This window comes from Puntigrus tetrazona, chromosome 8 (genome assembly GCF_018831695.1).
Source record: "Puntigrus tetrazona isolate hp1 chromosome 8, ASM1883169v1, whole genome shotgun sequence".
NCBI lineage: Eukaryota > Metazoa > Chordata > Actinopteri > Cypriniformes > Cyprinidae > Puntigrus > Puntigrus tetrazona.
In genome coordinates this window covers 5525615-5552761 of record NC_056706.1, presented here as the reverse complement: position 1 = coordinate 5552761, position 27147 = coordinate 5525615, and the positions used below count along the sequence as shown (strand labels likewise).

At 37.1% G+C, this 27147-nt stretch overlaps 1 protein-coding gene across 2 annotated transcripts in view; it reads right to left on the bottom strand.

Annotated features, from left to right (window-relative positions):
- LOC122349970 (tight junction protein ZO-2) overlaps positions 1 to 4649 on the bottom strand; it is a 57055-nt gene extending 52406 nt beyond the window's left edge. For both annotated transcript variants that reach the window (XM_043246131.1, XM_043246132.1), the window contains exon 1: positions 4406 to 4649. Coding sequence is in view for 1 of the 2 variants with exons in the window: in XM_043246132.1 (XP_043102067.1) it covers positions 4406 to 4459 (54 nt within the window). In the remaining variant the exon portion in view is untranslated. The remainder of the gene's footprint in view (positions 1 to 4405) is intronic.
- Positions 4650 to 27147: the final 22498 nt, after the last annotated feature.

Below are 27147 nucleotides of genomic sequence, written 5' to 3'. Positions count from 1 at the left end.
AATAATAATAATAATAAAAAGTCCACTCCCAGTGTTAAAGACTCTGATATAGCCTAGGCTCTTAGCAAGAACCTTGATATGCATAAGCTGAACAAAAGACCTTTTATTAGCGAATTATAGTTTATCTTCATGCAGATGCAAATTACAGCTCATGCCCTCCAAGAAAAAACTGAAACAATCACTGTCTGCCGCGCACAGCGTTCAGACTTTAAAGTGGGTTGGCAATTTAGGTGTCAAAACAGATTATTAACACATACTAGCGGTTTAATTAGTCGAATCCTTTGAAGCGAATGTGAGCGACAGGTGGAACCATTGTTTCGTCCGAACCACTACAGCATTGCAGCCTGTGCAGGAGGAATGTAAACCGAGTGCCCTTGCGCCTGGCACACAGCGTTTGCGATAAACCAGCTGCGATAAGACACACACACACACACGGTGTATGTGCAGACGCAACACAGCCTCAAAACATCAGGATGTCTTGACGCACACAAAAACAACAAAATGTCTATCATCAGAGGAAATTATGTCCGAATATGAATCTGCAAACAGAGGATCCTAATTAAAAGGTATGATTGAAGCGGAAAAACCAAAGCCAAGCAGCCTTGCGGGAGATTAAAGGCTACTAGCCAGAATTAAAAGCCTTCTAGTGGATTAGGCCGGATTCGAGTATGTTGCTCCACGTGTTTGGTCAGGGGGAGCAAGTGGCCCCTAGACGAGGCTGATTAGATAACTGTACAAAGCTAAAAACAATACAACAGGTAATTCTAACAGCTCTCAGGATTTAATAATGCGAGCTTTCATCACTAAAATGTAACTTGCAATGTATATATATTTAGTAACGTACGTGTGAAAAAAGGTGCACTGGAAGCGCAAAACAGTCTAATTATATTTATATTTAACTTCAAAACCTATGAGCTCATTAAACAAACATGCATGTTTTAAAGTAAAAATGTGGTAATATATCCTATATATCTGCTGTTGATGAATTATGCCAATTACTGATAAATTATGCCAATGTTTAGTGCTTATATGGTACCATGTTGTAGATGGGAAAAGTGAAGCATTCACATTTTAAAATAAGAGTCCTGGCGTATTTCAGGCCCTGCTTATCCACCTTTTTCCTCAAAGCAGAAGTAAGCCTATGGGTGAGGCTTCCCGTTAGACACAAAAAGAATCACAATGTGCAGTAAACAGTAAAACCAGTGCGTGCATAATTAAGATAATACATAAAAATAACATGAGAAGACACGCCAATTTTCGCAGATGAGACTGGAAGCTATACTAATCATTTTTGTCAAGAAAAAGGTAGATAATCAAAAGTTCTCCATTACGGATAATTTTTTTTTATTATTCCTATTATTATTGGAATGTATCTGGCACCAGTGTAAATTCTTTCAGCTATTTAGCAAATATTATTTAATATAATGATTTTAATAGGATGTGAACAATAATCTGTTTATTAGTATACAGACAGTTTATAGTTTAAAGTAGACCTAAAATAATTTCATAATTGTTAAATACACTTTGAAGCTGTTTAAAAAAAGAAAATGTAGTGTACATTTTATATTATATTAAATAATTGAGCTTTTTAATAATTCCTTGCATCCATTTACTAAAGAAAAACACTTTTTCGGTTCACAAATTTTTTTCATGTGCTCCTATTTTTATTTTCCTCCCATTTTACATATGCTCCTCAGGAAAAAGTAAGCGTCAAGCCCCAAGTAAGAACGCATCTAAACTATAATTTCACCAAACAGTAAATATTCAATCAACTGTTTTTCTCATTTTTTAAAATCTTTTCCAGGAATAACAGCGTTCATGGTTATCATAGCCAGGTTTTTTTTTTTTTTTAATAATCCAAAACACTACATGAAACAGACAAAAGTGGTTAAAATGACTCGTGCACTATATTGAGCGTATTTAGAAGTCGTTTGACAAACATGCAGAAATGATTTCCCTACACAGCAACTCTCAAACCTCAATTGGCAAGTCGCGTTCAGCTTCAACGCGTGAAATGATCCATCACCATTCAGAATCAATGACACCAAACTAGGCGTCGATACGTTGTCATGTGTCTTTTTAATTTGAACATGGATGCAAACGAGGTGGATGTGTTTGTCGTGACTGTATAAGTCACCTCGGTTTAAATGTGAAGAATGACAAACGAGATTTCCACTGAATGGTCTGGTCCTTGCTATATATATATATATATATATATATATATATATATATATATATATATATATATATATATATATATATATATATATATATATATATATATATATATATTTCTGGTCCTTTTGGAGCCTGAGAAGTCACAATAAACGGTCACATTATCTTTCTATATTTCTATTCATATTTTGCATTCCACTGGGGAAAAGAAACTGCATTTGGGAACAACGTAAGGTGAAGTAAATAATAACAGAATTGACATCTTTAGAATGCAGTTGCATTCGTGCGTATTCTACGCAAACGAGTCCTCAAATTCCATTACGTTAACTTGAATGCGCCGAACATTGCGCACAGAAGTAGCAAAGACTTTAAATCAGTTTTGCGAGTGTGAGTATAAGAAGATTGGCTCTTGAGAAGCTATAAGTCTGGGTGTGATTATAACAGCTCTTCTCATCCTAACATCAGAATCAGGCCTCTTCTCTTCTGAATAATGAGGTCCGATAATCTGCAGCCCAAGCTGCTCTCCTGCTGGGCCAAACCAGACAGAAAATACCAAGCCAAATGAGGAGGCCGCTGGGGTGAACACAACACCTCCACACTGAGGCGACAACATCAGCTGTCCGTTCGGATGAGGCAACAAGAGGCAACATAGGTTGAGTTGTGCATTTCTGGGCAACATCAGCTTGGCTGGTTTATAACATGCCTGGAATGCCCCAAAATGCATTCTACGTAGGCAGCTCGCTATAGGTAATGAGACGCAGCCGTAGTTTGGCTCAAACAGAGTCAAGGTGACCTGGTCTCAACACTCACAGAGGGCTCCAGAAATAGTTTCTGCATCACTAACAGTTTAAAGAAGTTATTTTCTGATGCAACAGTAGTTGAGCTGATATGAAATCATAAATGGGAGCGCTGATGCAAAGATTGAGTTATAGAAAAGTTCAGTGCCAGTCAAACATTTGGACAGACTTGACTGAATGATTTAAAGTTTATCCTGACAATATTTTTACGTAAAAGTTTGTAGACATAATATAACATAAATATAAATCTCTACATAATAGAGGCCATATGCTTGTACCTTTCGTATTTTTTTTAAATAAAAAAAGTAATAAGTAATCACTACACCTATCTTATTTTTTTTATAACCATAACAATTTGCTGTAGACCATTTATATTTCGTAACAGATAATCATCCGGATCATGATTTTATTCATGTGGGGAAAAAATATACATAATTTAATTTTGCAAATGCAAAAATAAAATAAAGATTATAAATAGCTAAAAATATCTTCATAGCTGTGAAGAAAAAGCAATCAAAAAAAGCGTCTAGGACACTTAAAAAAAAAAAAAAAACATCAATCAATACGGTTTTAAAAGCATCCTAGCGGAAAACAACTGAAGAAATTAAGATCATTTGCATTTGTTTAACATTTTGTGCTCGCTATATAATTACTTTACTTTCTTGAGAGTTATTTCATAACTTTATTGTATAAAATAGGATAATAATAAAATAATACTATATGTGTGTCCAAACGTTTGACGCATACTGTCCAAAACCAAATATAAAAAATTATTTGTACTAGTACTTTTCAACTTTATTTTACAATAAATTCATTTAGATTGTATGGTATATACTCAGTACTAACTTTGTGCCGTTTGAAACAAAATGGAAATGAAGTAATTTATAAAAAATCTGGAGTTATTGTAATTATTTTTGAAACAACACTTGTGCCTGTGGTGTTTCTGTTTTATATGAACAATCCCTCAGAACTCTTTACCGGAAAACAGGAGACCAAACGACAAAAAGTCAAACTTCAATCCTGACTTTTCAGGCCAAACGTGTCAGCAACTCCCAAAACGAAAGCACAACAACAATCCCCGTTTTGTCTCTAAAAAACAGCATTTAAACGCGGGCGTCACTGAATGGCAAGGAAACAGCTAAATGCCATTAGAAATGCGCATTTAAACGTTTCTAAAAGTCATTTGTTTGGGATAAAGTTGACAGGAGAGTGCGGATACAGTAGCGCCCGCCCTGAGGAAAACTCAACAGGTGAAGTTTCACAGCGCAGCATTCCATTGGCTGGAGCGACCTTATTATCATAAAACAAAATAAATATATACTATGTCTCATCGATATGTCTTGTATTCTAAAGCTTAGGTTTTATTTTCACAAATAAACTAAACTATTCCGGGGGGAAAAACTACATGACAGTCCTTCAGCAGCGATACTTACAACATTGTCGCTTTTATTCGGATAAGCAACTCTTCCTCCACCTTTCACGGGCATCCTGATTTCTTTGTCCAAAAAACTACTTCAGCGCTGGAATAATGGCGATTTTTTTTGCTTCTAATCTGTCGTCGTCGTTAACCTCTTGGATTCAGCATGGCTTTGAGCAAGAGATCCTTGTGAAATCGTCCCTGGTGGAGCGATCAGCGTCTGAGTACGCGAAAGCAGACCCTGGGAAACATATTTGCTGCGAGCGACTTTCAACCCAAGCCAACCTACTTCACGATTGTACCAACAGCGCAAAAGGGGTGTGCGATGTGCTCGCGCGCAGCTTATCTGTAAACCCCGCGTTGAAATCTAAAAATTCGTAGTTAACGTAAACGATACGCGTTTAATGTAATAAAACACAATTCGTTGTCGTCTGTTAGGTTAATGTAATCTTTAATGTACGCGTTTGTTAATGTGTCATCCTCCCCCGCTTGTCGAATGGTTGCGCCCAGCGGGCAAACATTGATTTAACTGTTCCCTGAGAGAGTTGCATGATAACACACTAAACCGTGTTGACTGTCAAGGGCAGCTAACTACTTTAAAGCTTCTCTTTCGTGATATCTAATCTGTGGTGATGCTATATAAAAGTATGTCATGTTTAATATAAACACGGTTCGTTACAAAAGTTTAACGGGGAGTTAGGAGTTAAGGTGATAGGTGTTTATCTCAGATACAGTAGCTATGTTTTTTTAAAACAAGTCAGATATTGATGATAGTCATTAAAAACCTAGTGAAAATGATCAATTGTCAGGTGCACACAAACCTAGAGCAAGACAAATTGATGGGGGGAATGTTTTCTTTGAAAGATTATAAATCAAAATCAATGTTCCATAACTTACTTCTATATATAAGCACTGTTAATCTTTCATAAGTCTTGCAAGTAGTGTACACATTAGTATGCAGTACATGTGTTCTTCTGGAATCAACTCCATGACCTTATACCATGCTCTGCCAACTACATATAAGAAGTTGAAAGCACACACTTCTTTCTTTTTTACTTTTTTTAGAATCAACATCAACCTGTAAAACAAACCAGGAATCGAGGAACATTTTCAAAACTAAGTTAAGTAACATTATAAATGCGCACGGTCTATCTAAAGCCCCCAGTGAAGCACGAGGGACCGAACGACAAAAAGTGTCAAAACGCCAGGCTTGATTTTCAGAGCAAACACGTCAACCCTCTCAAAGCCAGACTCCAAAGCACTACAACAATTCCCTTAAATCTTTTCATGAGATACTTTCACGAGGACCTAAATTTATCTGTTCAGATCTAAATTTAAAACATCCGAATTGCAAAAGGACACGCGCCGGAAGCCTCTGACTGATATCTGAGCGTGAATGCACGGCTAAAATTAAAAACGCTAGAAGCGACGGATCATAAAACAATGGAAACATGATGAGTTTTATGTGCAGTATATGAGCAGCGCCCTGCCAGAGATACAACTATGGCCTCAATGGTCCCACTCAGAGCTGCGTACCATCAACAGAAACACCCAGCGAGCTTGTTTACTCATACATGATGAACTCTGTCACAGAAGTCTTTTGTCATCTCCCAGCATCCTCTCTCACGGATGATGTCACCACAAGGGGTGGCGCTTCAGTGAGCTGTGTTGGCCGACAACATTACGGATCCGTGTGAGTGATGTCATAATGTGTGTTTAGTGAAGTATATCATGTTTCACATGCATTAGCATTAATCTTTTATGTCATAATGTGTGGTCAAACGTGGGTTTCTCCTACCTGCTCTATCTGCTGTATCTGTTGTGGGAGCGCGCACATGCGATGGAGTGCGTTAAGTGATGTTCTGGTGACTGACCCCTTGCCGTAATCGCGACAGCGAGTTGCTGAACCAGTCTGATTCAGCGACCGGCCTCTTTATCACAAGTGGCTTTACAGATCACAGCTGTCTCGAGGAGTATTGGCTTCTGGGGTTGCGTGCCATGAGGAATGGAATTGAAAAGACCTTTTGATTCCGTTTCAGATGCTGAATTTGAGTACAGAACTGTCATTTAAATTTGAATTTATAGATGCATGAAGGAATGCCATTCAAATTATTTAAAGAGAACATCGATCTACAATCTTTAAAAAAAGTCCTTTATTGGCGTCCGTGAAGAATCTTACACATCCATTGAATGTTTTCAATGCACAAAAGGTTCCTCATAGTGAAAAAAAATGTTCTACCCTAAAATACGTTTTTTTAAGAACTGCTTAGTGGAAAGTTCTTCTATGTTCTTATAAAAAATGCTGATTAAATGCTGATTTTATTTTGCCCACATGGAATACCTCATAATGCTTACTAATAGCTCCTTTCCGGTATATAACACCCACTTTTAATGATAATGTATTCAATCAGGTCCTATATTTTTTAGCTGAACATCCTGAAAGAGGTTAAATTTGTTGCAAATGGCAATGATTTCATTGATATATTTCATTATGAATAACCCATAAACATGATATCAAGCACACAACTTGTGAGGTTCTTCCAGTAATGTTATATGATATTAATAAACAACAATGGTAACAATTAAACTGTAAAATGTGGTTAAAAAACACCCAATTTATCTGAAAGTCATAATATGAATATATACTCAAACCCGATTTTATATATTTAGAAATGTCCAGGATATTTTTGTGGCACTTTGCCGATCTTTAATTAATCTAAACAAATGAACGTTTTTCTATTATAAATAACCTTTCTGTGGAAAGAAAAGTTTCCCATCATGTTAAATGTTCTTCATGGAACCATAGATGAGAATAAAAACAAGTGTGTATTTCCACTAAGTGTAAACAGCCTGCCTTGTTGTCAGAGGTTGTTTACACTAACTCCGCCTACCAACGCTCAATTAGGCTAGTCAACATTTCAAAAGATGGTCAATAGTTTTCATCTCTAGTGGTGTAGATGGTTTAACGTGATCTCGTATTCATTCTGACGCGATTGACCAGGGTTCGAATACTTTTTTTTCTCTCTTTTCAAATTTCAAATCACATTAGAAAAGCATTTATTTGTAATAAAAATGAAGGCAAAAATCAAAAAGTTGAAAATAAAGCAACAGGTAGACTTAAGGGAGGTGTATGAAGGGCTTTATATTGTCTCAATAAAGTGATATCCGTTTAATAATTGGATTTAAAAATAAAACTCACACTCAGTTACATATGCATACTGTTTTATAATGTACTACAATACTGAGGTGCAGATAACTGCCACTATTTGCAATAAATAGTACAAATAGTAGAAAATCTTGCTATTTTCATTGTAAATAGCATCTAATTGCTAGATAAATTAGCAGTGGCTTGTAAAAGTGTAAATAGTGATAGAGGCTAGTTTAAACTATTTACTATCTACACTAGTTTAAATAACCTCTATCTCTGCCCAATAAAAAAAAAAAAATTTCTAAGTAATATGGCAACATTTGAAAATGTTTATATTTTCAGTCAATTTGACACTATTGAACTTAGTTTAGAGGAATACAATCTATATGGGAATAATTTACAATTATATACAGTTTGAACTTATGAATTACAATGAATGAAAATTCTGATGGCTATTCTGTTGGGGACACAACCTCTCTCCAGCAGACCGCCTTGAATTTATAATTCATAAAAAAAAGAAGACGCGTGGAATAGACTTTTTGTGCGGCACAGGTGCATCAAGCGTTTGCACAAAAGCCTGTTTCTGTGGCCCGGATTGAGTCTGTCACTGAAATGAAAGGGTTCGAGAGCTGCTCTATCCCTCGGCGCATCCACGTTAGGTGTGAGAAAAGGTGAGAAAAAAAACAAGGGTTCAATAAAATCCAGCATATGGACCTAATTAGCACCTACAGAAAAAGCATGTCAGAAGAGCCGCATAAAATTGCATAAGAGCACTCTGGAGTGAAGATGCGGCTCAGAACGAAGACTAAAGAAACATTGCGATCCAGTGAAATAGTCAAGCGTGGCCTAGCGGGCATGTTTTGATTCGGCTGTCTTGCACATACTAATTAGAAAAGATTAACAGGCTGTTGAGCTCACGCAGTGGAGATGAAGTACAGTGTGGGGCTTTGCAGTTATCTCTAGTTTCCTAAAGCCCTTATTTCATTTTAATCAGAAAATGGGCACCACGGTCAACATGGAAATAAGTTAAAAAACTATGATGGTCCATCAGAGGAAAATATATAATATATATATATATATATATATATATATATATATATATATATATATATATATATATATATATATATATATATATATACAAAGAATCTAAATGATGTGTTATTTTAATGAGTTTACTTAGTAGTGTGCATGACGTAGATGGATATTATGCAAACACATTTGTTTTGTAGTAGCCCACGGGGTGAGTTTTAACCCCCGTAAAGCATACTTGCATACAAAGGCATAATTTGATATGCAAATGTTATCGTCATGATCAAAACATTGCAGAAAAACCTGCTCAACACAATCTACTGGCATGCCTTTTGTTATTTGATTGACAAGTTTAGACTTTTCAGCAAGTAAAAAGTCAATTTAGTAACTGTACGTAAATAATTAAATAAATAAAAAGTAAAAAAAAAAATAAAAAACATAAAAAGTCTCTCCCTTCAGGTCAGGTTCATGTGTTTTTGATGTGTAAGAATAACTTTACTTCTATTATATTTTAAAATGAACATAAAATACGGAAGCAACTTATAAGTTTACTTTGCTTTAATTATTCATGAACATGCAAAACAATTTTGAGGAATGATTATTTGATATATTATTGAGAATTTGCGTTTATTATCATTTATATGCGTTTTTTGCTATACTGTTAAATAGATTTTGTTGAGCTACACTGAGCTGTCAGAGTTTCATCCTATTTGTTGGCCATACTGTATAAATATCAGCAACAGTTTGAGCCTCTGAATAAAATTAAAATCCATATTCTGATCATATGAGCTAAAATATAAAACTATATTATCAAACATGACACCTAACAAAAACACATAAGCGAATTTTAAGAATTTCTCGAAAGGTTTCATAAAAAGCTCTAAAAAACATTTTTTGACTATTACGTAACAAATCGGGCTTTGTTGACAGTATAAAAGCTCCTTTGAGAGTAAACCAACCAATCGGAGTGCACATGCGTTGCTCCTTAAGAAAGCCCACCCTCCGGATATCACGCATGATTATAGGCCAAAGGTCAGTAATAATGTTTCTTCCAGGACAGCACAGGCCTGACTCTGAAAGTTTAAAACCGGTATTGCTGCTGAAATATGCATTGACATGAGGTATGAAGGGTGTGCCCTCTAGATTACAGTGCCCGCAGCTATGCCTGAATGAATAATACATCTCAAAAGTGTGAGGCAACCTCGAACAGAGACAGAAATAACCAAGATGAATGAATGAATGAATAAATAAGTCCACATAAAGTACATCCGTTTGAGCCAATGTCCAGGAGGACAGCTGGAACACAGAAGATATGACACAGTCTAAACATCATCATATAAAGCATACTTTAGATTTATGTATAGCATCTGAAGCTGTCTTAACTTGCGGTTTAGGTTAACATTGTTCTGAATAAAAGTGGAATGGCCGGATCTCTACATTGAGAATTGTTCATGTAATACCACTTGCAAACACAAGAGGGGCACTTTTCACATGAGTGACTAGACCCCATTCATTTGATTAAGAAGTGATGTGTAAAACTTTAGATTAACTTACAGAACTTGATTTGCACAAACAAATCTGTCAAAACCATATTAAACAGTAGATATATGAGTCACTCTAGTTCTGTGTAGTACTTTTTGAAAATATTATGCTTGTGCTGTAACCTATAGAAGCTCTACAAAATATAAAATAAAAAAGGAAAAAAACACACACACACACACACACACACACACACACACACACACACACACACACAAATATTGCATCAAAAATTAACAAAAGACTAACAACAAATAAAATGTTGACCAACTAAACTGTAAATTATTATTATTACTATTAATTTAAATTTTTACATTTAAATTATTCGTTTAATAATTAAGTGAATTAAACTAAATTATTTTGGAATTTACTCGTGATAACTTAACTGGAACAACTTTATTGTAATAAAAGAAAACTATTAAGGTTTCGACCTGTAAAACTGAGCTTATTTTTCATCCAATATATTCACAATATTTTTAAATGAATAGTAGGAATGACTCATATCTCATCTGACTGAAAACCTGAAAATTATTTAACAAACGTTTTAAAAGCCAAATATCTGAACACGTATCTTGTCATTAACTGCTGGAGAGCAGTGAGATTTATGTTTTCATAGACCCTAATGAGAAAATAATAAGGCTTTCAGACCCCCGTGATGACAACAGCTGATTAGTTCATACACAGCAAGACTATGAGACACATCCTCCGTGGCTGGACAGAAAGCAATGGACGGATGAAGGTCACCCTGGTCATCTCCTTTATGCTTTTCCCTCTGGGTCAGAGCATAAATCATAGCTCTCAAATGCCAGCTTCAGTGAAAAGTCTAAATCAGCAGACATATTAAAAGGCCAACCCAGCTATTGTGTCCAGGCAGAGATGATACAGGTCACATCTGTATATTATGTCAGCTTCGGTGGTTCTAACAAGTTGTTCTAACATTCATGATTCAGACTTCTTTGCATGCATTATGTATGAAAATAAATGTTGTTGCAGACTATTGATGGGGGAATAAGGGATAAAATATGAATAGGCAGTGCTGTAGTTGACCTAATTGCAAACGTTTGTAAAATTAAAATACTTTCTCCTGTACTTTCTTAATTTTTATTTTATGCAGCATTGGTTGAGACTGAAATTGACATTATGATACATTCTGTAAGTAAACAGCTTAGGTTTTATCGTCACATTAAATCAATGCAAACTGGAAAAAAATTACATAAAAAAAACACGCTTCACCTAAAATATATATATATAAATTTGAATGTTATAGCCACCAACTTTAATGCATTTATTAAACGTCGCATAGAAATCAATGGGAATTGTGCTGACATCTGTAGAGCACTAAATTATAAAGACACCAAGAGAGATGTACAACACAAAGGACTACATTACACCTCTATCTGAACCCAATGGGTCTGTTATTTCAAGTTACACATTCTAAGTCAGTTTGCCAGATGAATTAAACCATCAAACCGTTCCTGTCTCTGCTCACTGAATAGAGATTGAGTAAAATGTCACACGAAGGACACAAAGGAAGATTGTGTTGAATGCTTATCGACGGCTTAGACCTTAAGTCAGAGATATGCAGTCTGCATGATTTCAGTTGTTTGTATGCTATTGATCAATGCCAAAATGACCTATGTATGTTGTTCTATGAGAAAACCTTTAATCAGAAAGAGATTTCGGCAAAAAACACAGAGATGATTGGAAATTAAATGATGCGGTTTTAAAAACAAGATGTTTCCGCTAAGACTCTGGTGCTGTGACCCTTTATGTGGACCCTGTGGCCCTGTTGTTCATCACGTAAGGTCTGTGACACAACAAATGGAAATGCTCTTGGGTGAAAAACAATTGTTCTGAAATAATAGCATGATGGATACATCTTAGCTGCAAGAATGTCGAAATAATAAAACACTTTTGGGTCGGATTTATTTCAGCCCATCATTGACAGAACCAGAGTTCACTTCCTCCACCTACAATCCCTGCCAGACCTGGGACTCGAACCCGTGACCTTTGGGTTACATGTTCAATTCTCTGACCACAACTGCCCCCTATATATGGATGTGGTTATATAAGAACTAAATTACAGTAAATCAACTTTTTAATTAAAAAGAATATGAAAAATATAAGGTGACATGATTAGGTGAATTTCAAGAAGCATTAAAAAGAAACAAAATGAATGGAAACATGAAATACCTGCCACGTCGGTGTTAAACTGCGTACAGATGTGCGCCGTAACTCTGCGACGTACATATATTGTGGTTCGCTGGTCCAGTAATTGTTCTCCCTGGAGTAGCTGGAGGGGAACAACTCTGAGGCGTACTGGTCCCTATAATAGAACATGCAGATTAGCACACATGCTAGCTGACGCCTAACCTGGATTACTGCAGCTATCAATTCAGTTTAATTCCATTCATTAAGCTCAATGATTGATTGGAGATTGTTAAAGCAATTATGGCTTCCATGACAAGAAAAAGTTATGTTAAAAGTAATCCAAATGTATTAAAACCACCCTGATGTCACTTGATCTGTGTAGATAGATGATAGACAGACAGACAGACAGACAGACAGATAGATAGATAGATAGATAGATAGATAGATAGATAGATAGATAGATAGATAGATAGATAGATAGATAGAAAGATAGACAGACAGACAGACAGACAGACAGATAGATAGATAGATAGATAGATAGATAGATAGATAGATAGATAGATAGATAGATAGATGACAGACAGACAGACAGACAGACAGACAGACAGACAGACAGACAGACAGACAGACAGACAGATAGATAGATAGATAGATAGATAGATAGATAGATAGATAGACAGACAGACAGACAGAAAGACAAACAGAGATAGACAGATAGACAGACAGACAGACAGACAGACAGACAGACAGATAGATAGATAGATAGATAGATAGATAGATAGATAGATAGATAGATAGATAGACAGAGACAGACAGACAGACAGACAGACAGACAGACAGACAGATAGACAGATAGATAGATAGATAGACAGACAGACAGACAGAAAGACAAACAGAGATAGATAGATAGACAGACAGACAGACAGACAGACAGACAGACAGAGAAAGATAGATAGATAGATAGACAGACAGACAGACAGACAGACAGACAGACAGATAGATAGATAGATAGATAGATAGATAGATAGATAGACAGCAGAAACAGACAGACAGACAGAGAGACAGAGATAGATAGATAGATAGATAGATAGATAGATAGATAGATAGATAGATAGATAGATAGATAGATAGATAGATAGATAGATAGATAGATAGATAGATAGATAGACAGGTCTATAGCAAGAAAGTGTCTTTCAGAAGGACAGTGTCTGTTTCTACAGCTCCTATAATCTCCCACACACAGTGAGGTGGCGGTGCATGACGTGATGTATGTGGGCTCTGGCCTGAGGCATTGCCATCCAGGGCCTCGTTAGTAAAACCACAGAGTTCAGTCCATCAATCCAGAGGCAAACGAGCCGCTGCTTCCAGACAGACTCATTTGATACTGGACCATTGCAGATAACCCGGGCGGTCCAGCAAACATAAACACTCTCGCACACTCCCGTACTGCATTTTGCCACACATACAAAAAATGACTTCTGACTGACACACCTGATGCCAAAAACCACAGAAAACATAGTATGTAAAGAGATGGACGCACACGTATGAATGTTCGTTGAGGGCCATAGGCCGCGTCTAGCAGCAGTCAGACTCCTGGCCCCGGGCAGCAGGTCTAAGACACAGGCGACCGTTGCCACAAGCTGTGCAGACGCACCGAGAGCCCGCTCGGCTGTAATAGGATGTGACAGCAAAAGTGGAGATACGGGCTGAAGCTGCCCCGCTGAGAGGGGTGTAGGGGGCTGGTTAGCAGTGCTAGCAGTCACACAATCTGTCTCTCATAATGGAAGAAACAGAATAGACAGGACAAAACAGCCCACAACACGAACTGTCATCCCAAAAGAGACAGAAGAAGTGGAGAGAAAAACACACGACTAGGGAGAATGGCCCCTTCACACCACAGATGACTCAAGAGGAGATTCATGAGATTCAAGAGTCTGGCATTTCATTATCGGTGGCCAATGCTGATGCTGATACTTAGGGAACAAAGAGGTAGATGATAAAATGGTTTACTAGTATCTTGGTGATGGCATTTTATTTAAATGAGAACATAAACATACATCTTCTATAAAGCTGCCTTGAAACAATATGTATTGTTAAAAGCTGCTACATAAATAAAGGTGAGATGAATTAAAATAACATTTGACCAACACAAATTGTTACAATACATTTTGTCATTAGTTTGGACAGTGTAGTTTTGCAAACTAGAAAAGTGTGCTTGTGCTCTTTTTTCAAAATAAAAGTCACTGGGTTTCATATTTCAAATAGAAAAAAAGTTTTTTTAATTGTAATAATATTTCAATAAACAGAGATATTGATAGATTTTATCAATTAAATATTTTTTAATGCACCGGGAATATTGTATTAAACTAAACACGTCATATCATTTATATGTAAGTTTCAATAGAAATGAATATTTATTTAAATTAAAATTTGCATTTAATATTGTGACAAAAAAAGGTAGACTTTATATAATGTATATTATATTTCATTCACAATCACATCCATACACGTAAAGATGAAGGCAGAAAGAGGTAACAAGAACATACATCAAATAATCATCAAATACAAATATGTCAAAAGAAAATTTCCTAAGGACAAAACTTTAACCTTATTTGACCTCTTGTCTGAGTTAAGAGAGAAAGTAAAAGGCAAGAGTAGATTGTGTGACAGGAAATAGAAACACTGAAGGTGACAGATCCCTCAACCTCAGAAATCCACCCCAGAACACATCGGTGGCGGTCTGTGATAAATACACAGCGCTGTCTCGTGTGTGTATTTTTGTATTGCCGGATGCCAGCAGAGCTGCGTGTGAGAGGGGATTTTGAGTCGGCAATGTCACGGCCAGACATCAATCTCAAACTGACAGCGGAGATCAGACTCTGATGTGACACCTCCCTATTCAACTGACCCGCAGGGCTCACCCGAGCCTCATCTGCTCTGACTCATGAAAAACAGCCGCAAACACACACACACACACAAAACAGACGGCAGGGCAGACAGCCATAGTATGACAGAAAAACACCTCCAAGGTCCTGATTCAATAAGCCTACCACTGAAGCGCGGTGCTGATGATGGTGTTGTGGCATTGTGCCACTATGATGTAAAACATGATGTCAGTGATGCTTTATGCTTCATATAACATAAACCTGACTAAGTGCTTCGATTCTGTCAAGAGATACAGGGCTGTTTACAAGCGCAATGATCGCAGCCATAAAAAACCATATCAAGAATCAGCTTGATCAGAATCGGAAAGTATGAAGGGCTACAGTGAGGATTATGGATTTCACAGGAATATATTTTACATTTAGGTGAACTAACGAGCCATTATTACTCAGTTAACCTTGTCATTTACAATTATGCAATTTGAGAGGCATTTATCCATAGCTACTTGCATCTGTTCGTGCAACTAGTAATTGAATGTATGACTCTGGCAAAGCTATTTTATTTGTCATAATCGCTATTTTAATTCTCACAATGCGACTTTATTTCTTATTTGAAACTTTCCCACCATAACCTGTTTTATTTTGTATTATGAGGCAGAAGCAGGCTTTTGTATTTTACTGTTCACAGCCAATTTCATACATATTGCAAACAAAAATTGCAAAAGCTTTAAAATAGTCACTAGATTTGCCAAAGTTTACGTGGTCTGTTCAAAAAATTGAAAGAAACTACATACATTTCTGCTGATGTAGTCAGCTTTTCCTTAGCAGCGCATCATAAACAGGTTTCGTGGTGCAATTATTTTTTTTGCAGAAAACATTTATTCAACATAGCGATCTGTTATTGTGGTATGAATTATTTCAGATAAACATGCCACTAGATAGCACTAAAAAACGGTAGGCCTTTATTAAACAGAATCTTTTTATACACAATAAGATGATTAATTTGCTTTCTATTTTTAAATATGTTTTCAAATGAACTCAATCTTCAGTTTCACATGATCCATCAGAAATCATTCTAATATGCTGATTTGCATGATAGAATTCATTATTATCATATTTAGATTCATCATTATCAAATAATAAACAGCTATGTTATATAAACTGTTACATAAAACAGTTATGCTGCTAAATACTTTGTATCAGGATTTCAAGAGAACAATATTTATTTAAATCTTAGTGGCAGTCTCTGATCAATTTAATGCATTGTTGGGGAGCAAAAGTATTAATAAAACAAATGAAATCTCACTGATTCCAAACAGTTTGAAAGGTCTTCATGTAAGGAATAACTTATCTTTTTTGATTGACAGGCCAATTTACAGAGACAGAGTGCATATAAAGATGCCGTTGTGCGTCGTGATAGTATGTACCAAAGCTTGTCTACTCTTCTGCTACACACTCAAAAGTGTGTACTTTTTCTTTATCAAAAGAGTACATACTTTAAGGGATGCAGCAACAGAGAGAGAGAGAGAGAGAGAGAGAGAGAGCATGTAAATTACCTCTGTGTCTATGCATCACTCAAAAGTGTTTGGCTAAAACAGCGAAATGTTAAGCTGAAATTTCTTCACTAACAGCGCCGATGTTACCTCACTTGTAAGAAGTCAAGGTGTTTTTAAGTTGAGCATAAAGTAGCAACATTAGAGCGTATGTTAATGAGCTAATAGTGAGCAAGAGAGATAGAGTATGTGCTTACCCTACATAGCAAAACGCAATTTTGTGGCAAATCATCTAAATTAGCTGTCATTATTATCATAGTGATTACTATTTTTATTTGTTTGGCGAGTATCGTTGTGGTTTTCTGATCTAAGACCTTTGAAATAACAGAAACCATTCGGCGAAGTGATACGGTAATGCGGAACTATGCTCGCTGTGTGGTTTCCTGAAAATAATTGCACACCTTTAAAAGTTCGTCAGCCAATCAGATTCAAACTTCGCAGATTGCGCAAGCGTTTCCAGTAGCTACACATATAAAAACTCTTCATATTACACACATTGGGGTGCATAAATCAATGTAAGAGGACAGATGTCAGCATAACTCTGCTCCCTATCTGAATTTCAAACCCTGATTGTTAACGCATGAGCAGACCCACAGACTAAAGGGATTTACATGCCAGACCTGTCAAAATAATACAAGCGTTTCTCTTTTTTTTCCCTTTGAAGCCCAGCGCAATAACTGACAAGAAAGCCTCCACATGCTCGTAAGGGAAAACTTAAGTCGACCGTCACACAGACTTGCATATAACTTTTTTTTTACGCACAAAGGAAACCGTATCGCATTCTCTTCTAGGCATTTACTCAGACATTAAGATTCCAGCAAAAAATGCATTTCTCAGGTGATACCGCGAAGTCACGTGTTTGTCCTTGAAATATACATCCAAAGTACAGTAACCTGCTGAGAAAGCCAGTCGTCTTCCGCCGGCACTGCAGTGCACCTGGACAGTGGTTCACAGCCAAATGCCAGTCATGAATATTGGTGCCAACTTCAGCCAGACTCCTCTGTGTCATTCCTCAGTGCACCTTGCCAACAGTTCCAGCTACGTTTGCCCAGAGAGGGCCGTTTGATTGACAGCGTGGAGCACTCAAGTACTGCAAATAGTCTGCACACATTTCATTTGCGAGATTGGATATCATTCATCGTTTGTGCCGTCTGACGTGAGAAAGTGTTGTGTCATCTCCGCGTGCATCCGCCGTGGTCTGACCCATAAGGTGATTATGTAATCATGGCCCGCGGCGTTCTCAGTACAGCGGTTCAGAAAAGAGTAATTATGGGCATTGTGTCCGTACTGCGAGCATGTCCCGTTTCCCTCCACCATCTGTCTACGGTTAATTACCTCTGCTTTTCTCTGTGATCAAGATGAGAGCGGTGGGGGTGTAGAGAGAGCTGGAAAACATGAGGGAAGATACCAAGGGAGGATCCCGTCTACTAAACTGATGTCATACTGGGTAATAATAAACAAGCAATAGAGTATCAGTCGTGGTGGTCTAGAATAACAGCTCCGCCTTCCTTCTTTGCATAAATATCAGGGCGGCGGTATAAAATATAGCCACTCTGTGATGTAGAAAAGTGGCATGTTTAAACGAGCCGTTTTACGCCATAAAGAATATCTCTTTGGTTTTGAGACTGTCTTTGCAACTTTAGGGATCTTATGTGCACTACAGCTTGCAACACAAAGAGAAAGGAAACCTTGAAATCACACCATATTACCCTTTTTACATTAGTTAATGTATTAACTTGTAAAAAACAAAGAACAATGCATTTATCTCAGTATTTGTTTGGCTTTGTTAACTAATCTACTAATGTAATAATCTACTAATAAAAGCTGTAGAACTATTGTTTCCTAGTTAACTAATGAACTAGTGTATTTTCATTAGTGAAGTGTATTTAATTATTCAATGTGCTAGTATAAAAAAACTTTGAAAAAGAAAAGTACACTTCATTATTTATTATTAAGTGTCAGAAATGTAAACTAAACTATTATTATGTCTATATTTATAACAAACCTGTAAAGCGTTACTGAGATTAAATTACAAGAGACCTCAGTGAAATGAGGCGAATGCCTTTTCCTGACAGACATCGGACTAAATCACAGTTTAAACATCACAGGGGATCTCCAGAAGTGGGAAGGACACAGCGCAGGGAAGAACCGAGGAAAGACAGAAGGATCAGGAAGGATTAGAGGACAGAAGATGATGAGGAGAGGGGGCAAAGGAGGCCATGGGAAGAGAGATAATGACCCATCTGTGTTTAACGGGTCACATGATGACTTTTTGTACCAGCTATAAAATCAGGAGAGGGATTTTCTATATCCCTGGTAGCATATCATAACCAACAGGTCAGAGTTTAGCCGGTTAGCTTGTGGCGCGAGCCCCTGCTGGTAGAAGAGCATAAACCAACGCATGTGTTCAAGCAGCAGCACCACGAGCATTTATTATTTACATAAACCGGAAGCGAGCGCATACATCGTAACACTCTCTTCAGAATGGTTGGGCACACTTCAAAGTCTGCGTGGAATCAGAATGAACTATATTTATATTAGCTCACATATAAGTAAAAAATTGCGGCTGAATGCTGATGGCACACTTGTCCTTGCTACGCTTCTGGACGTCTGAACATTGCAGTTGTGTTGCTGTCTATGGAGGGTCTGAGAGCTCTCAGGTTTCATCAAACATATCTTTTCTTCCGGAGAAGAACGAAGGGTTTACGAGTTTTATTTTTGCGTGAACTAAACCTTTAAGTCATCACACCTTATCACTATGCATTTCCTTTCAAACAATTCAGTGTCATCACTGAGACAATTTTTTATTCATTTAAAGGAGTCACATGCTCATTTTCCACAAGTTGATATGATTCTTAAAGGTCTTAATGAAAAGTCTATACCATACTTTGGTTAAAATTTCTCAATGCTAGTGTAAAAACATATTTTTTTAACCTGTCAAAATTAGCTCTGTTTTCAGCAAGCCATTCTAGTCCACGTTGCTTTAAATGCTAATGAGCTCTGCTGACCCCGCCCCTCTCTTCCTTGGGATGACAGGCAGACTGTAAACTTTAGCCGGGAAACTCATTCATTCATTACAGACATTGATGCACAAAGGTTTTGCATGTCTAATGCATACAGCAAAATGTAGGCCTATTTCCGCTGTGTCTTGCATCATCAACCTGAACTAAAGTTCAATTCAATTCAGTTGCATGTAGGATGCAAATTTCCAGGAATGTATGCACTGGCCAAGCAACTGCCTTTGAAATCAACGGGAAAGCTGATAGATAAATTCCTCAAGTTATTATAGAGTTATTATAGAGCACCTTGATCTTAACAGCTGGAAGTAAGAGCCTGCAGTCCACAGGGTTCAAAGGTCAGACGCATTCGGCCCGGTCTGCTGCTGTTTGCAGCAGCGTCGAGCTGCTCGGTGGGAAGATGCTGGCACAGTGACGCACTTAAATCTCTTTAATCTTTCCCATAAAACACAGGAGAATGTCACATCCCCCACATGAATCTATTAAACATGCCCGTCCTCCACAAGTAATGTGACATCTTTCTGGAAACTACAAATGACATTCCAGCATGCAGAATGATTGATTGAGTATATAAACATGAAAAACACCTTATTAAATACTAATCAGCAGAGCACAGGAGAACACATAAATGTGATTCACCATCACTGTGTGTGTGTGTGTGTGGCCAAATATGCAACCTTTACTTGTGCCCTTTAAATATTCAAAGGTTAAAGGGCACCGCCTGAACCTCACAGTAACAGGAGTTACACTACAGGCTGTTAATGAGAAAATTCCCCAAAAATATGTTTTTTGCACTCTTGAACAGCTATATATTGCATATATATAGGATTTCAATTTAAACAAGCATTTGATTCTACTTTTTCTACTTTTTTGCCAAAAAACTGCTCTCCTGTGAAAAAAAACATCCAATCCTATTGCCAAAAAACAATGTATAATAATAATAATAAAATGTATTTTACTTCATACTTTTGATTTTGGGATGGAATACGGTCTGGACAGGTAGTTTTCCACCACTACACTACGCATCAGCTTATACATCTAAATAAATGCATACTCATGCATCCCAGGGGAATATTGCAGAAGTCCACTGGCATCCACCTGGAAGAAATAAATTGCGTGGTTGTCTTGTTTCAGCAATTCATTTCAAGGTCAAAAACATTTTCAAAATCTTGCTTATGACCTCACTGTGCACTTCACCCTATTTAACATTCATTATAATGACATTCATTATTTACAAGCTCATCAAAACTTAAGTAATGAAAACATGTTTAAGCTTGTCTGTTCCAAGCGGGTTGGCTTTACTGGATACTGGCTGCTTACAGAACCACAGTGTCCTGACACATATTGACGCCCGCGGACAAGCTCGGCATCCAAAAAACGGGACACATGATTGCTGTCCCACAGGCTTCAAACATTTCAGCCTTGGGAGGAATGTCAGCAAAGATCAGCCGTTCTGTTCAGCACAGACATGCAACTAATGCAAATTGCTTTTGTTTTTTCCAGCTTTAAAAGTAGCTTTTAACTAAAGTTAAAAATGGTGAGTAATGTCATGCAGCCATTTCACCGGGTCATTCGGGATCAATGCAAAGTCTCAATCGGCTTTGGGTTCATTTGCATTTTGCAGACGTTGTGATATTTTCCAATGCTCAAAAAAAAGAACAGTCTATTTTGGTGTACCACTACACCTTTGGGACTTTAAACCCCCTTGAACCACATTTTCAATAACCTTTCAGGCACTGAGGCAATCAGACTTGACAAATATGGACAAGAGCAGCATCAATATTTAGCTAAATGTCTCTTTTTGTTTTCCACAGGTTTAAAAAAGTCCTACAGGTTTGAAATAACATAAAGGATGAAAATGATGATGACAGAATAGCCAATTAAGTGAGCATTACAAAACACATAAAAAACATCTAAAGAAGGCATTTGGAAAATACATCTCAAAAAAAGAACAACAACCCCCAAATTGTTATCTGATTTTACCCAGATTGACAAGAGCAGCATCAACATTTAGCTAAGCTTCTACTTTTATAATCCACAGACAATTGAAAGCCATACAGGTTTGAAATATAACAAACATTTCATATTTTTCCCCTTCAAGCAACTAGGTGAGCATAAACAACCTACTGAATAAACTCCATTTAAAGTTTTTTTTTATTTTTACAGCTTACATGGAAAACAGGCCTACAACATCTCAACAAGGACAACAGCTAAAAATTAGCTTGTGATTTTGCCCATACTTGAATCTTTTCTTTTTGTGTTCCACAGATTAAAAAATCATTCGAGATGACATGAGGATGAGTATAAGATCGCATAATTGCCGTATTTTTGCCTTTAAGCAAATAAGTGAGCATAACACAAGACATACTACTATATAAACATCAAAGGAAGCCATTTTGACATGGAAAACACGACATCTAAAACATGGCAACAGGCCCAAATTGGCTGGTTTTGTCATCTGATTTTACCCAGATTTGATGACGAGAAGAGGACGAGAATGGTTCGCCACCATCTCATTTGAACACTATTTGTGGCGTTTCACAAAGGTCATTTACAAAAAAATATGCCACTGTCAATCAGGTATCTATGAATATGATAGGCGGAGATGGATTGGAATGGATATGTGGCTCAATTATGCAGAAGAACAGCTCTCTGGAGACAGAACGATCTATTGGACCTCCGGGAATAAACAGTGTTGGATGAGTTTAGCTGGCCTGCTACATCACAGTCGTAGATCTACACGTCCAAATTGATCAATCAATATGGAAGCATTAATCTGGCCAAGCGATGTCGTAACACATCCAGGACAGACTGATTAGAAAATGAAATACGTCCTCCCTCTCGCCTTGAGCTGGGAGATTCACGGCGTATGGGATGGGAGGGAAAATGCCTCTGCTTCAACCCACACACAAACATATATTACACATTAATGAAAACAACAATGTTTAAACAGAATTACTGGTGACAAAGTTAGGCTGCGCTATTAAATTATTGACTCTGTAATTACGTCTATTTAAAAGTGAAAAGTGCCAGGAAAGTAGGCTGGAAGTGTAATGTGAAAACATCAATTTTGCTCTTTATTTCATTTTTAATGACAGTTTTGCAGCGCTAGGATCTTGTATGTGGGACTCCAAAGCAAATAAAAGCAAATGAATGTCTGTCGCTGGGTGGTCAGAGTGGATTTATCGCTTGTCAACGCTTGCTGTTTTCTCCTCTGAGGTCACAAAGACACAGTGGCTTGTGAAAGAGGCACCGAACTTGTCATTCCCACGATCCTTAGCAATTACTAGACAACACCCCACATAAAAAGGAAACTGTCAATTATGAACAAACATACCGTACAACGAGTCTCCAAAGCTGCAAACACAACATTTAAAGGAACAATTCACTCAAAAAGTAAAATGCACATTCATTCAGGTTTGGCATCAGTGATGCAAAATGCAAAATTAACTGATATAATGAATATAGAAACTGTCAGAATACTTACTGATGGATATTTGAATGTAAGCGAATGAGATAAGAACCACGACTGACCACTTGCTATTACTGGAAAAAGCCATAAAAGTTTTTTTTTTTTTTTTTTTTAATAAATGTGCATTTAAAAGTTTTGAACTTTGAGGTATGTAACTGTCAAATAATTAAAAGCTTACAAAATAAAAAAGTGGTTCAAAATAAAATAAAAAAATAAGGTGGGGTAAACACACACACACACACATACTGTACATATATTTAATAATATACAAAACATATCAGTTATCATTTAAAAAATTAGAGTACAGCACATTTAAAATGCCACATTTAAAATAGAATAAACAATCAAATAATTGGATGCAGATATTAAAATGAAAATTAAGACATTTATTTCAAAGCACAAAAAATAATTTGACAGACTTGACAAAGCTATCACACGTCTTCAGAAGATTTGAAACACAGAACTCATATGGACTACTTTTTCATTTTTTGTGGCTTGGCAATCTCAACACTCTCATCTTATTAACAAGAGCAGCATCCACATTTCACCAAACGTCTCATACAGGTCTGAAAAAACACGAGGGTGAGTAAACGATGGCAGAATTGTAATTTTGTTTGGATAAACATTGTGAGTGCAAAACAACACAACCTACAGAATAAACTCCATCTAGAGCTGTCAGCCTGGTTTCTAACAAGTAGAAGTGTCATCAAGAAGTCTCCCTCAGAGTTATTTGTCATTAATCTAGAGGTTTCTCTCTTCGTCTCTTTGTCTTCCCACTCCCGGTGGCCACATGTTGTGACAGCTAGCTGCCGCCTCACAACACATCAAAACACCCCTGCTTGCCAAGAAACACTCGCACCAAGACGATTCCGACAACGCCAGACAATAAAACACCAAAGCAGCGAGTTGCAAAGAGCAAAACTAAACTGTTAAAGAAGTTAAGTTGCTCTCCCGAGGAGAGGAGAGGGGTCTCTCTACCTTTCCCTCCGCCCAGCAGAAGCAGATGTTGCTGGAGGTGCTGAGGATATCCGTAATGAAGCCCGAAATTCCCAGACGCATGGTGGCGGCTCAAGAGGGACAGATGGACGGATGGAATGAAAGAGTTGGAGATGAGAGAAGAAGGGAGGAGAGGTTTGGGTCTCTGGATGTTGTCAGAGTGGAGAGTGAGGAGCGAGTGGAAGAGAGGAGGAGAATGAGAGAGAATGAGAGAAAGAGAGAGAGAGAAGGTTGTTGCCTCCACTCTCTAGCGCAGGACCCGTACGCTCCGTACACACACACACACACACACACACACACACAACAGGTGCAGCCCCGAACCGGCCAGCCAATGGCAACTGTCCTCCCCCTCCTCACACACGCACACACACGCGCACAAACAGAGTCATGAGCCCTGATTCTAGCTGACATGCCCTCTCACACACACATAAACATGCATCCAATAACACAGTCAGTGCTCTGCTCGCTGTAGGGTGTCTCTGTGTAAATCTTCCTCAGCATGTGGATGCAACATACAGGATATAGAGCACACGCTAAGCTCCTTCTAACAAACATGTGCTCTCAGAAACAAAATTGTAAAAAAAAAATATACAGATACAAAGCAACCGAGTGACATTTATTCATATATTTATATATTTATCCTATATATTTATTTAAAAACTGTGTTTTTGGCCCATATAATGACGGCAGTGGGATAGTTTAAAATAACGTTTGCGCTCCAAAGGAAAACGTCAGAAAGGTTCGTATTGACATAAAGGTCAAAAAAAGATGAGACGTGTGTTCACGCATACATTTACGTTCAAATGTTTGGGGCCGGTAAGAATATGTTCATGCTTTCGAGTATGCTCAGAAAACCTGCATTTATATGGTCTAAAATATTTGTGAATATTTTCACAGTATATATTTTTTTCTGTTTGGGTGTATTTTAGTATATTTGAGTCAACTGTCTGGATGGAGAAATTGTGAGAAAATGTAATTTTTTGATGCATACATCTGGCTATCAAGATGCTTGATAAACTATGCCAGAAACGGTCAACGTTCTGAAAACGTTTAAATAATGCATTAAATATGCATTCATTAATAATGACGTGATGCGTTACTACTGCAATGCATAATCAAACATTTTCCCTGTAGAATTTTCACTTTTAGTAACAACAAAATACATTTCATCAACATATAATTCTTTTTTTTTTTTTTTTTTTCGCTTTTTTAATTATTTTTGCGACTGGACTTTTAAAGGAATCAGTCAGCTGCATTTAATAAAGCAGGTAATAATCCCCTAGACCTTAACTTTTTACTATCTTAATGTTTTTTTTTTTTTTTTAAAGAATCTTAATTTAATTTAATTTACATTACACAAACCCACTGAACTTAGACTTGAGTCATATAGAGACCAGAATATAGTAAAGTATTGTGACCTGGGACAATAAGCATCCACAAAGAAATATACTAATAAAATGCTCCCAACTCCGTTGCAACACACCGGCTCCAGCTCACACAACATTTTTTGCAGAGTTCAGCACCACTCATATTTTCTTCATAAATGCAAATATCAAGCCCGCTGCTTGTTTTCCGGTCTGTGTCAGAGCGACAGGACTGAACCGCTCTAGGAAGGGTTTGAGTTTGTCTCGCGGGACTCAGAACGGGTAAACTGACCCCTGTGTGACATTTCCACTCGGAAAACTGAAACAAACCCTACATTCACGTCAAATGTCACACCTCTCAAGCATCGAGTTACATTTGCTTAACTTTTACATCTACTGAACGTAGTATAAAGGGAAAAACAATCACTCGGCTAAAAATATCTGAAGCCTGAAAGCAGGATCCTGAGCTGAAACCATTCACTACATGAGATGCTTTGTACAGTACTTGTCACGACACTCAGTGGGAGTCCTTTTCTATCTGTCAGCTTTTCTACAGGAAGAAAATATACCAATTTAGTATGTAAAAAAGAGAGAGATCGATCACAATTCAAAAATGAAAATAGGCACTCAAAAAAATCAGTTTTCTCCAGAATTTTGAGCACCAGGTTATAAGTCGTTTTACACTAAATGTAGTTAAACAGAGTTTTCATTTTATTTATTTTTTTCATATTTGTCATCCTTTCCTATCAAAATGCTTTCTACGGATGCGAAAAGTCAGAAAATCGAAGCACATCAGTTTTTATTTTTTTATGACGAACAAAGATTTTCCGAGGCAATATGTGAACGTGATCGACACAATGTGAGGTTGTATTTATTTTTAACGCATAAAACAATGCATATTGAGATGCTTGATAGTGCTTTGCACAATTTCATAATACTATGTTGCTAAGAATGTTCATCGACTAAATTCGATGAAGTCTGTATGTAAAGTGGTGTCAAGCTTTTGATATAATTTACCAAAAATAATAAATACATTTTTTAAAAAGTACAATCGGCAATTCACCACACATGCACATACACAATATATTGCGCATTTAAATGTCTTAAGATGCATTTCTTAAGCTATCAATATTTAACATATATTTAAAACACTATACTTCAGTGTTGTATTACCTTGACTATAAATGAAAACTAGTTAAAGCAGCTTTGTGAGTGTTTCTAATCTCTTTTCTGACCAACAATTGGTCTCTCAATATTTTCTCATGTGAAGTCGCAATCTTTGTTTTTTGGCAAATGAAAACGCAAGAATGTGTAGAATCCATTCACCACAAACGAAGCTCACCCAACTACGATGACTTCTGTTTCTGAGAACCCTGGAACGGTGAAAAAAGGGGCCACAGATTTTAGGCAAGACCGAATATTTCAAACATCAAAAATGTGCAACAAATTCAACGAACGCCAGCTAAAAATAAAATCAGCTTTGTATTTTCATGACTTCATTCCAGATGAAATATTCCATTAGGACACAGAATTCCATCTCCTATAAAACCAAACAGTGATCTGGCGGGAAAACAGCATTTGTCTTTCTACTCCATGGAGACTAG